This window comes from Bombus vosnesenskii, unplaced genomic scaffold, assembly GCF_011952255.1.
Source record: "Bombus vosnesenskii isolate JDL3184/JDL3185 unplaced genomic scaffold, Bvos_JDL3184-5_v1.1 scf7180000014535, whole genome shotgun sequence".
NCBI lineage: Eukaryota > Metazoa > Arthropoda > Insecta > Hymenoptera > Apidae > Bombus > Bombus vosnesenskii.
The window spans coordinates 1219443-1231511 of NW_022883506.1; the positions used below are offsets into that span (position 1 = coordinate 1219443).

Consider the following 12069-nt stretch of genomic DNA (forward strand, 5'->3'; position numbering starts at 1 on the left):
CTTACGTAAAACTCAGTTACTTGAGCAGGCCGTGCCGAAATGATCTTTTCTCTGCGACGAGGTTCGGTGCGGTAGTCTGTTCGTCGAGCACGACAAAGAAATTTAAATCGAACAGTAATACTGAAAATTGGCCTCGAAATCAGCGATGCATGAGCAACGTGCTTCGGAGAAATTTCTTTCCTTATCTCGTCAGTTTTCGATATTGTTTTGTTTTGTGAAATGAAAGTATGTATTCTTTTATATGTGTATCGAAATTGAGCAATTGAAAGAAAGCGTATAGTTCGTTATATTAAGCCCCAGTTCGCGTTATAATTATGTTCTTTATACGAGTTTTGGTATTTTATTCAAAAATGGTACTATGCGTTCCATACCTTTGTATATACATACATATATCCTTGTTTAAGAGGAACGATCAATTCTTTTACGAAAAATTCATTCTCTATTGAAGAAACAGTTCTCTATGGAATATGCTTTACAATCGCGAGCGAAACTTGATACGTGCATATACCGTAGCAGAGAATTTACTTTCGATTGGCACGTAACAGATTCGTGCGCACGAACGATCGTGGAAAGGAATCGGACGCTGGAGTACTGTTCTCTCGAGAACGTTTTTAGTCAGAGATTGTAATACATAATATTACAAAGGAATAAACGAATTTCCTTAATTGTCGATAAAAATAATTCGTTAAATCAAATTTAGATCTTCAATCCAATTCACTAAAGCAATTAAAATTTTTTACATTTTATTGACAATTTTTACTAGTGCATGTTCCCCAAATATACGAGAAAAAGCTATGGAAATCGAGCAACAAACGTTGACAGATTTGTCGGTAGCAAATAAGGAGAAGTTGAATGGACGATGGTAATGAATCGTAATGCAACGCAGCTGAGTCTAACGGTATTTCGAGTACGGTCGTCGATCCATAGCTGATCTTGATCTTCCTCCTCTCCTTACTGATCTTCGCGCTAACAGAGGAAAGAGGATCGAGAGAGCTCACGATCATCACGACTGGCCGCGTACTTGAGACGACCTCGTTAGATCTGCCGTTTGTCAAATTCTCCGCATATAGAAACCGATTTTTTATCCTCCTAATTTAGACGAAGTGGAATTGATGCTTCAACTAGAATAATCTTGCAATTAGTGAAGGTCTTTTCCTCTTTCGCTTTTCTGATTAAATTCTATAATTTTACAATTCTTTAATTAAGAATCGATTTTTTAAAGAAAAAAAAATGTGAAAAAATGCACTTCTACGTAGAAAACTGACGTTATGATAGCTGTAAAAAAGTTTTAAGGAATTGTCGTTCATAATGTATATTACATTAGAACATTACGTTATATTTGTTAATGAACTTAAAAATTCTTTGACATTACACAGCTTCTAATGGTGCAGTATTTAGAATTTACTAGAGTGATCCTCCTTTTGTCAAACTTGTTTCCTTTTCTCCGAGAGAATGCTCTATATTGAGAATGTTCTATATGCTCATAAACCATTAGAGACACATGCTTAAATATTGTCATTCATATACTTCACTCTACCAAAGCCTCCCAAAGTGAGGAATATGTTCTCACAGTCGAGCTTCTGTACGCTTTTTAAAGATAACTATGAAAGTTAAATTGGTATCGATTGCTCGCGTATAAGAAGCATCGGTGCAACCGATTCAGGTTACCATTTAGTGCAGAGGGTGGGGAGGAACTATGGGCATTTTTAAACCTTTCCAGTTGACACGAAACGTACCTTGACCTCCTTTCGAGATGTTATTTTTCCAGGCAACGGAATTATTTGCGATACCAACGAATGTAATTAAACGACCTAACGCGTCTAACGATGTTTACAATTACATAAAGGGAAATTAGAAGTTGAATTGACGTTTCTCGGAAAACCACGGAATAACGATCGTGATATTATTAAATGACAGCGTGTCAGGTACTGTTATTTTTAATGGAACGAATAGAGAGGCGAAGGCGTTCTGGTACAACGTTGCGAGATAAAAATAAGGTTCCGATCGATCTTTTTGATATAGAAGAAAAAGAGATAATTGTGTATTCATCCTTAACGACGTAAAAATAATCCGATCCGAGACAAGACACGTCGATGATATAATTTAATATCAGGGGAAATTTCGAAAAAAGTATTTTTCGATTCGATGTGCAAAAATCACCCAGTTTTTAGTATGATCTTCTACGTGTTCTCTAACGTTATGGTACAGTTATCGAGAAATATACTCACCAGTTAATAGGCCAAGAATTATACGAGTAAAAGTAGACTTAAATGTAGAAGGTGGTGCTTGACTTTCACGCGTCTGCATTATGGGATCTTGCGTATAGGGTGATCCGAGAAAGGGGATGGAGATCGCAGATTCATATAGAAAAATATAAAAATCTATAAAAATATATAAATAATAATATTATTATTAAAAATTATTAATATTATTATTAAAAATTATTATATATTAAAATTATTATTAAAAATATTAATATTATTATTATTATTAAAAATAAATAAATAATAATAATATTATTTATATATTTATATAAATAAAATATATAAAAAATAATAAATTGGTTATAGACACCACGTTAATCCATCAAGAAACAATAAGTGAAAAAATGTAACTAAAGCAAGTATGTTGTTTCGCAGAATGGTACGAAGATTTTCGTGGTGCACGGTGGTGGCATTGGTGGTGCTGCTTTTCGTCACAACCGATGGTCTTCGTGAGCATAGTACTCAGGTAAGTAAATGTTTATCATAGAAGAACCAATTCCGCATAAAGATTACATTTAGATAGCAGCGAAAACTTAATTACATCTTAACGCATAATAAACGATTTCGGTTGATTTAGTATTATAACTTTATACTCATTAATGTTACTTTTAAAATGTAGGAAATCTTTAGAGTATGATTTATTATGTGATACTATATGTCATTCAACGATCATATAATAGATATTACATTCTAGAATAGATATAAAGGATGCTATGGAAGATTTTATAATAGAATTTTTTTTATCGAATGCGCTCATGAATGATTTGACTTTTTGTAACTGTTACTGAAACTATAAATTATACTGGAGAGTTTTATTTTATTCGAGACGTGATTTATATCTGCATTCCATTCCGATTAAGAAATTAATGATTATATTCTCTTTATACATTAATAAGTTTTTTTTTATTTCAGTTTCTTTAAATGTGTTCTTTGCTTGAATATTTATTTATAACAATTTTGTTTCTAATTTTAAACATCGATTCATTTCAGAGATTTTTATGTTACAAACTTTCACCGAAGCCACGAATACATTGATTATACAAATTTTTAATCAGCTACAGAGTTGTCCTTATATTTGCTCGCGATACTTGTCAGTAATCTTTTTTCTTCAAAATATGATCCAAGAGTACCTCTATCTCAATTTTGTGTCAAGGATACTGTGTTGCCGATATCGCATTTAGTATGGTGGCGGTATTAATTTACTTTTTTTCTTTTTTTCATTTCCATCGAAGGCTACCGTGCCAGTGGAACGAATTAATCCTTGTTATTTGAATACGTCTCGTAATTGAACCTGCATATGGATAATTAGTAATCGAGGAAGCAAGTTATTTGTATGAATGGCCTGTACGACAGCGGTGATTCGAGAAGGAAATCCTAGGCGTTTTTATCGCGGAGAATGCGACGCGTTCCTTCGCTTCCTGTCGTTAAGTCGCATCTTCATCGTGCTCGTTTCACTGTTTCCCGTTGGTCTTTGACGCGTGTAACGTTAACCTAATCGCGTCATGCGATTTAGGGAGGTTATCAATCGAAAAAAATCTATCACGTGAATGCGCAGAAACACGAGTTGTTAAGTTGGTAAACCATGATTGGGAGTTAGCAATTTACGGTATACCACTTACGTTAAGCGTTATTTCGAAACTGTTTGAACATAAAAAATGATTAAACAAAATCGGTTGAAAAGAGGCAGAAAGGAGAAAATTGTAATAGGAAAAGAAACTAATTACATTATTTAGAAGATAGAAACGTGCTGTTGGTTTCTCGATAGAAAGTGTCCGGTATCGATGAATTCACTTTCCATAAAATGAGCGTTAATAGAGCCGCGACTTCTTTTTTTTTTATTTTGTTTTCTCGATCGAAAGATGAATCTAGTTGCATCTTTTGGTCTTATTTTCAGTTAATGATTTAATCTAAGTTGCGAATCTTTTTATTCTTAAACAAGTTAAGAGATCTTGATATTTTTCTGTGAATAGATAATTTAAAAATGGTTCTTTAGAGTGTCTTGTAGTAAGACCATTTGAGAGATTAATAAACTTTACGTTTTATTCTGACAGTTATGCCAGATCTATCTAATGGAAATTTTATTCAAAGCGCGTATTTCTAGCTTATAAAGGTAACGTAGAAAGTAATAGTATTCTGCTTTAGGAAGTGATTATCGATACTTGATTAGAATTTACATGTAACTCGTAAACCACGGTTTACTTTGAAACTGAAATAAACATTCACAACATAACCGTAACGAGATTCTTCTGTAAACCCATCATTGTTATTCCAAAACATACACCTCATATAGGGAAGAGATAGAGATCAAAGTTGTCCGATCGTCGAATCGATTTCCCGATGCTATGCACTGTACAATCACGACGAAGATCATCTCGGACGTTCCCCCAACGCAAAGGTTATCGGAACGTGTTCGCCAGCTGCAAAAATGATCGTCGCGAATCCTTTCATCGTCCAACAAAGTCATAAGCATGGCCCCTAGTCACGTGTCCACGATTGGAAAGTTTTAATCGTAAGTAGAAGTAACGGGTATCGGTTGTAACGTTGCGCCAAACGCATTTCAGTTGTTCGTTAAATCACTCGAAGAAGGAAAGGGAAAGGGAAATATACCTATTACGTTACATTTATTCAAACTATTGAATTTTACGAGATAATCAAATAACAAGAATTTCAAAATTCTGTCATATGATTTTTCTTCGATGGTCATCAATAATGCCAAACATTGAATCTCAATTACACTGATCATCGCATACATCGAGTGCCTCGAACTTTGATAGCACTCTTGCTTTAATATCATAGCATTGCCACGTGCGTACTGTTGTTAGAACAGCATTTAAAATTAACAACATAAACGAATCCATCAATCAAGGTCCGTTCTAGTTCGAATTCGACAGCGATACCTCGTCCTTTCGTTCTCTGTCGTAATTACTTTCCTATTCTCGCCTCTCTCGCGAAATCATAGCTGAAACGCTTCAGCTCACTCGCGTAAATACCGGAATCCTCGTCACTGGTATGCATTTTCATTTTATTACGATATTGAATTGATGAATCGCAATCAAGTTTAATTCGCATGGTAGGATTCACAGAATACGACAGAAGCGTTCAGAAAATTACGGATGATTAAAAAGGTATAAAAAAATAGCAACCTTTACATTACTTAGAAGAGAAAACAAATCTCCATTTGAATTTAAATTATTTAGTTGTATTCGTAAAAATATAAATTTGCGTAAACATTCGCAGTCTATTTACTAATTTGCTTAAAAACTACTGAAACTAAACATCCAACAAACACTCGTTAATAGCTATCGATACACACGACAGTTCGTGGCATTTTAAAAATTAGTTCAAAAATAAAAATCGTTAAGATCTGATATCTTATAAAAGAGAAGTTCACCTTATTAACTACGGGTGAAACCAAAATTGTACGAACACCGGAGGGTTACATTGCGTGCTTACCTCGAACGTGCTCGCAAGTGTATCGTTGAAAAGCGGCTCGATAGCGGATAGCCGAGAGATACGGATAGAAATGAACGCGGAGGAAAAGAAAGGAAGGAAAGAGAACTGCAGGTTCGCGTGGACCACGCCTAGTCGTGCGCCGGTCTTTCGTAGCAAATAATACAACGGGTGTTCGTAAATTTTGTGCTTTTCCAATCCCCGTAGATATTTTCGCATGACGAATCCTGTGGCAGCTGGCGTTTGCACAGTCTTGGCCTGTTGGAGCGGTGCACGGTGGACAGAACGGTTTAACCGGACGCAATTATGCGTGTCATTGAACAGTGACATTGTTGTGAGCGTGATAGAAAATAGAGTTGTTCCAAGCTTTGCACTTATTTAGATCTCGAATTTAATGTCAGGTTCATTTAATGAATAAAATGTGAATATTAATACGAAGCGATTAAAACTAGCGATTTGCTATATTAAGTTCAACACTTTGAAGGTCGTATTACTTATTTATGGAATTACATTTCTATCGGTCTTCTTCGAGAGTCAGATTGTTGATTATAGTTTAACTATTCCATTCTGCTATTTATAAGCAGAAATCTGATCAATTAAAGATATAGGTACTTATGTACTCATCGACTAAAATTGGAATATTTTGGAAACAGTCTACGCCTATCATTTATTAAATCGCAGCGGATCCACCATTTTTCTAATAGTTTACAAGTTTTCATAAAATTCCCTCATATCACCGAGAATTGTGTTCTATCCACCCGTTATATAAGCTGCTCAGATATCAACTATTTATTAAATTTTATACGTTACAGCGAGCGCGTAGTTGTAGGATTATCTGTTTTAGATTTCGATACGGTGTCACCTGAGCTCGCTAAATACGCCAGGATCGTGAAAACAGTCGACTAGTCGGCTTAGAGCGATCAATTATTCTGGTGTAATTATCCTAGATGCGACTAATTAATTCTATACGTAGTTATTTTCGTTTACACGCGGCTCGAAAATTGACCGTTTTTATACTTTTCCTAGTTCCGAGGAATTTCATGGTGGATATTCAGAGGCAGATTTAAAACGAGAAATGATTTTTACATTTGGAAAAAGAAATGCAATTGCAGCGGCGATACGCTCCTTTACATTGCACATAAGCATTTAAACGTTGTAATTTTTCATCGTTTAATTTTATTTTGACAATTTGTATTGTACATGTTGCGGAAGTTTCATCTGGTATTTAAACGTTCGTACAATACGTTCCGAACGGGAATCCAATTGACCAGAAATAATCCGTGGTCGACTTTCATGGTGGTTACATTTATGTCTCTCTAAAGGTAAATAATGTTTCATTAATAGCTTAAAAATCTGCAACTTTTGTCCAGCACTAAGATTAGTTTCATTTGTAGTTGATCGATGAAGAAGTTAAATATCTGTTTGCTCCGCGATGTTTCGTATTATAGAATGTAATATCGAGTAACGTAAAATTATTGGATCTTTATTATTAATTCCAAATGGAGTATTAATCGTCAAACAACAACGTGTCCCAAAATGTATTTTGCAACATTAAATGAGTTCCGAGTCTTGAGTTTAGTTCGATGGTTTGATTCTCGAAGGATTAGCGCAAGGTAGAAACTCGTTTAGCATTTCGTAAATATGTTGAGATTTAAGCGCTTTTCGAATAAAAGAAAAAAAAAATAGGACAGTCGCTGGTGTTATTGAATGCCTTTTGTACAAATACGCAATTCGTCTGGAAATATTAATGGTTCCGTTGGTTGTTCGTTGATGAAGTTCGGAGGAGAAGAGGTCGGCCGATCTTACTGAAAGTTAATGCACATCATCCACGATCCTTAATCTAAATTACACATCTATTACAGGCGTTGCTTCCCGTGTTACGGCACTTCGTATTCCTTGCTCAGTTTTGCGCAATCGAATCGCAATGCGAAAAAAAGAAGCAGCAGGATGAGGTCAGCGGATTTCGTTTCGTCGACGAAGGGGCTGGCTACTTTAATAATGTAATGTAGCGTGTCTTCGTTATACAAGATTGACCTTATCGTGAGATAATAATGACTAAAGAAGACGGAGAAATATCTGTATTTGAATGTTTAAACTATACAATAGAAACACGGGAAAAGTGGATCTTTGTTATAATAATCAGGAGAACACGAGCGTGAAACCTTGAATAATGAAAGTCGAACAATTGTGAACACGCGCGTTATAATGATGATTCGCGGCAAGCCGAATTAAAATTGCGCGTAGAATAACTTGTAACGAAAGTTGTCTATGCTCTGCAGCTTATTCGAATTTTTTATTATCATGTAAGTATTTTATACATCTATTTAAAAAATTATCTATGCCTAAACTTATGAATGTCTAATTTTAGTTAATAATGTTTATCCGTTATAAATTACCATATGTTTTTCCAAAGGGAATTAAAACATTCTGCAAGTTTCGTCTGGTGATTTCTAGCAAAAAACACAGAAGAAAAAATAAATCTGTAAATAAAGCGTAGCGAATGCAACGGAAGACTATAGTTGACATCATTCGTCAAACGTGAAATATGTCCGAACTCGATCGTTATCGTTTGTTTCTCTGTCGATGAACGAGTACAAATTGATCTCTAATCTTTATTGCGGTCAAATATTCCCTTCCTCCGTGCGTGCAAACGTTATTTAAGATCATCCAAGCGGACAAACATTGCGTATATTGAAAACTATCGTTTCTTCATATCTCGTACCTAAAACGCATTAAGAGCTCATCTCACTCGTCCACCTAACGAGAAGACTGTATACTCACCGATATGTCGTTGCACAAGAGAAATTTTTGTAAACCTTAGATATAGAAGCGACAGAGCGGTAGACATAAGGGAAATATTGCGCAAAGAGAGACGTTTATTAATCTGGAACGGTTTTTATGAGGCTTGACGATGCTTTGCAATATCCCGTTATTATCCATCTCCCTGGTTGCATATAATTATGGACAACATTAACATTTCGAGCATCGATCCGTGGATTTATAGATCGTCTTGTAGAATAAGGTGCACGGTACAAGGTCGTCTACTCTTACCACTGGATTTCTAGTATCCTTATCAGTCTCATCGGAAGGATAGCAGGATCCTTGATCGATTAATGCTGGACGCGAAAAAAATTAGAGCGTATCAGCTATTTCTGAATTCACTCGATGTTGTTTCTTATTGGCCACAGATTGGACGAAGAATATTATTTTAGTTTGTTGACAGGTTTTAGTAAACTGCGATCATAACGCTCGATCGTGAAAACGGGTTTAACGAAATTCATCTTTGCTGAATTAATTTAATTAAGTAGATTAATAACGGCAATAAAAATAAAGTTTTTAAGTTCAAGGCAGAGAGGGTTGGAAAGGAGCTAGTTTTTATAGCGGCATTGAAATTTTTCGATAGGTTTTTGGACATTTTATTTCTTGTAACAATACGATGGGTATATCCCGAATAAATTCTCTGAAGTGAAGGAGTTAAAGAGAAATCAAGAGAAACACGAGTGTTTTATATTTTAAGAAACACAATAGATGTAAAAATGCATTGCGTACTATTTGTTCTAATTTGTATTACAAATAAGAGTGATCGTATTGAATGCCGTTCTTGTTCTTGAGACTGAGATCCCGAGAATATTAGTCATGGAACCTATTAAATAATATAATAAAAGAAGCAATACTGAACTAAATCGTAAAGTAGTATCATAATGCGATATCTGAGGCACGATTCCCATAGATCTACTTTACTTGTTGCACACGTTACTTAGATAACTCACGAAAACAGCTGGTGTATTTTTCCTGACATAGTTGTTTCTTTCATAAATTTTTACTAGCACTTTACATTTTTAGCTACTAAATTGTAAATCAATAGAACTACAATAATTATATTTCACACAAATATATAATAGGTTTTTTTGTATAGCATTATCATGTTATTTATAACTTACAATATTTACATATTAATATTTCATCGCACGAACTTTGGTTTTTATAATGTTGTATTCTGATGTCATATAACGGTACTTACAATAACCTTAATCAGCATATACATATAGTCAAGTAGCGTTAAGTAATTACTCTATGCGGGAACGCATAATGATAAAAATTAAGCGTGAAAAAGTCAGAAACGCGCAAAAGGAAAAAGGCCTTCGATATTACTAAAAACTGCTTTCAGTTAATCAAAGATTATAGGTATTATAGGTATTAAAGATAGAAGTATTTTATTGAGTTATCTATGTACTATTAGAGTTAACTATGATGCTTTATTATTCGATAAACTGGTGATAGGATTTGTGTCATTGTTCTCTTGCGATGATTCACATTGGATAGAAAATTCTATTCAAATGACAAATTTTGATTTTTTAATTAATCATGTCCTTTAGTACCGAGGAAAGATAAATATTCTATCATCTACAAATTTCCTTATTCGGACAGTGATATTGATTTCTCAATTCAGAATTTTGGAATTCTTTCGCCAAAAATTTCAAGTAATAATGATGGAATTGCCGATGCAAATGTTATGATACCTTCAAATAAAAATTTTTTCGTGGCTTGTTCACCATTGAGGACGGTTAATGCTGGAAACCAAGAGCAGATGCCTACTTATATTTCTTGCCTTTAATCCTGTTTGCAGGTGTAGTTACGTTCAATATGTTCCATTACACTAACCTATTACATTCCGTGTATTCTGTTGCATCACTGTTGAGGCGAGTTATTTTGTGGTTTGCCGGCGATTGTCGTTCTAATTATACTCAGGAGGAAATTACGAACGATTGCAATAAAAGTTGGCTTGGCCATGATGTATATTAACGTATAATTCAATTTCATAAAGTAGTCTCAGTCGTTTTTTTCTTATACTTATTTTTTATTCTTCGAAAGCCAGTATTCGAATTTTCCAAATTTTTCTAGGTACATATGTTATATCTCAAATATCAATACATATGTTATATCTTCATGTTATATCTCAAATACAAATTCGTTTTCGATAATATAAATATTGCCATTACTTCCAGAATACTTAAGTTATTTACAGTTATTTACAGACTCGCGTCTCCATCCTTCCAGATATCGTATACCTAATTGTCCTAACGCAAATGACGTTCATTTATCAGTAATAGTGCGATGCGTTTGTCGAATCTTTCCATTTGAGCAAGTGCACCCATCTGCACCGGTGCAAGTTTATTGGCCGTGTCTTATACAAGTTCTCGCCGATATATGCAGCATGATGTATTGCACAAGCATACATAAGCCTAATCTAAATCAGATTTTCCACCGGAGAAAGCGTCTCTTCTGCATCGTTTACTTTGACTGACTTCCTGAAATCCGCGGCGCGTTATTTATTTTTTATGTTTTTATCCATGTTACGTCTCATGATTTTTCTGTTGCTACCGCTGGGATAATTACTTATCAATAAGTGTTACACACACTCCACGAGTCGTTGTAGTCTTTTTTGTTTCTATCTGTAGTTTGGTCAGTGTAGAAAACCCTTTCCACCGTGGAATTATCTTTTTGCGTGTATCAGGTATTATATGTATTTTACTAGGAACATTAAGGACGTTTTTCTTCACCTTACGCCATTTCATTTATCTTGCGATATTCCATGTTATTCTATATCATTCGTTTTATCTCCGATTTATCACATTTTTAAGACTAACCATTTTCGAATTCAACGAAGCAATAAATACCAGTATCGTTTGTTTAATGTATTTCAATACGTACACCAAACATCTATTTCGCGAATTATCTTAATTCCCACTTATTTAACAATAAATAGCGCCCATTATAAAACATTACGTAACAAGTTAGTCTGTAATTTAGTATTATTTATTTTCCCTGAAGCGAACTCTGCAAGTTATTATTGCTGAAATTGTCGTATGTCTCGTTAAGTTATGACGATTTGGCTAAAAGAAATGTTTGCATTTCAGAAAAGTTACACACCGGCATGTTTCCGCGTTCCTTTGTAACTTCACAGAAATCATGCAATCGAGAGCACCGCATAAAGGTGAAATAAAGAAACAACCGACGTAATTATTTCGCGTTTCATACGGTCGGACAGACTTCTGTTTGATTTCTCCACAGTTGACCGATGTAAAAGCGATTCACGTCGATCCTCTGGCACTGTGTCTAATTTTCCGTATTCTTCTTTCGCCATTGTCGACGGACTCTCTTTTCTCGCATTGTATGCAGGCTCGTGTGCGATTTTGCAGTTTTCGTGCTGAGCACACGCGTGTCGAGACCACGATATTTACCTTTAATTTCAGTTTCATTTTTTTTTTTTTTTTTACAGAAACAAAGCTAATCGGTGATTCTCATCACGGATTCGCTCTGTTATTGCACACCGCTTCTTCGTGCAAATTCGTTT

General features: G+C 34.8%; 1 protein-coding gene across 7 annotated transcripts in view; it reads left to right on the top strand.

Annotated features, from left to right (window-relative positions):
- LOC117240005 (mucin-17-like) overlaps nt 1-12069 on the top strand; it is a 46751-nt gene that overhangs the window by 1200 nt on the left and 33482 nt on the right. For all 7 annotated transcript variants that reach the window (XM_033505824.1, XM_033505825.1, XM_033505827.1 and 4 more), the window contains exon 2: nt 2640-2730. In XM_033505824.1, the coding sequence (XP_033361715.1) occupies nt 2641-2730 (90 nt within the window). In that variant the 5' untranslated portion in view covers nt 2640. The remainder of the gene's footprint in view (nt 1-2639; nt 2731-12069) is intronic.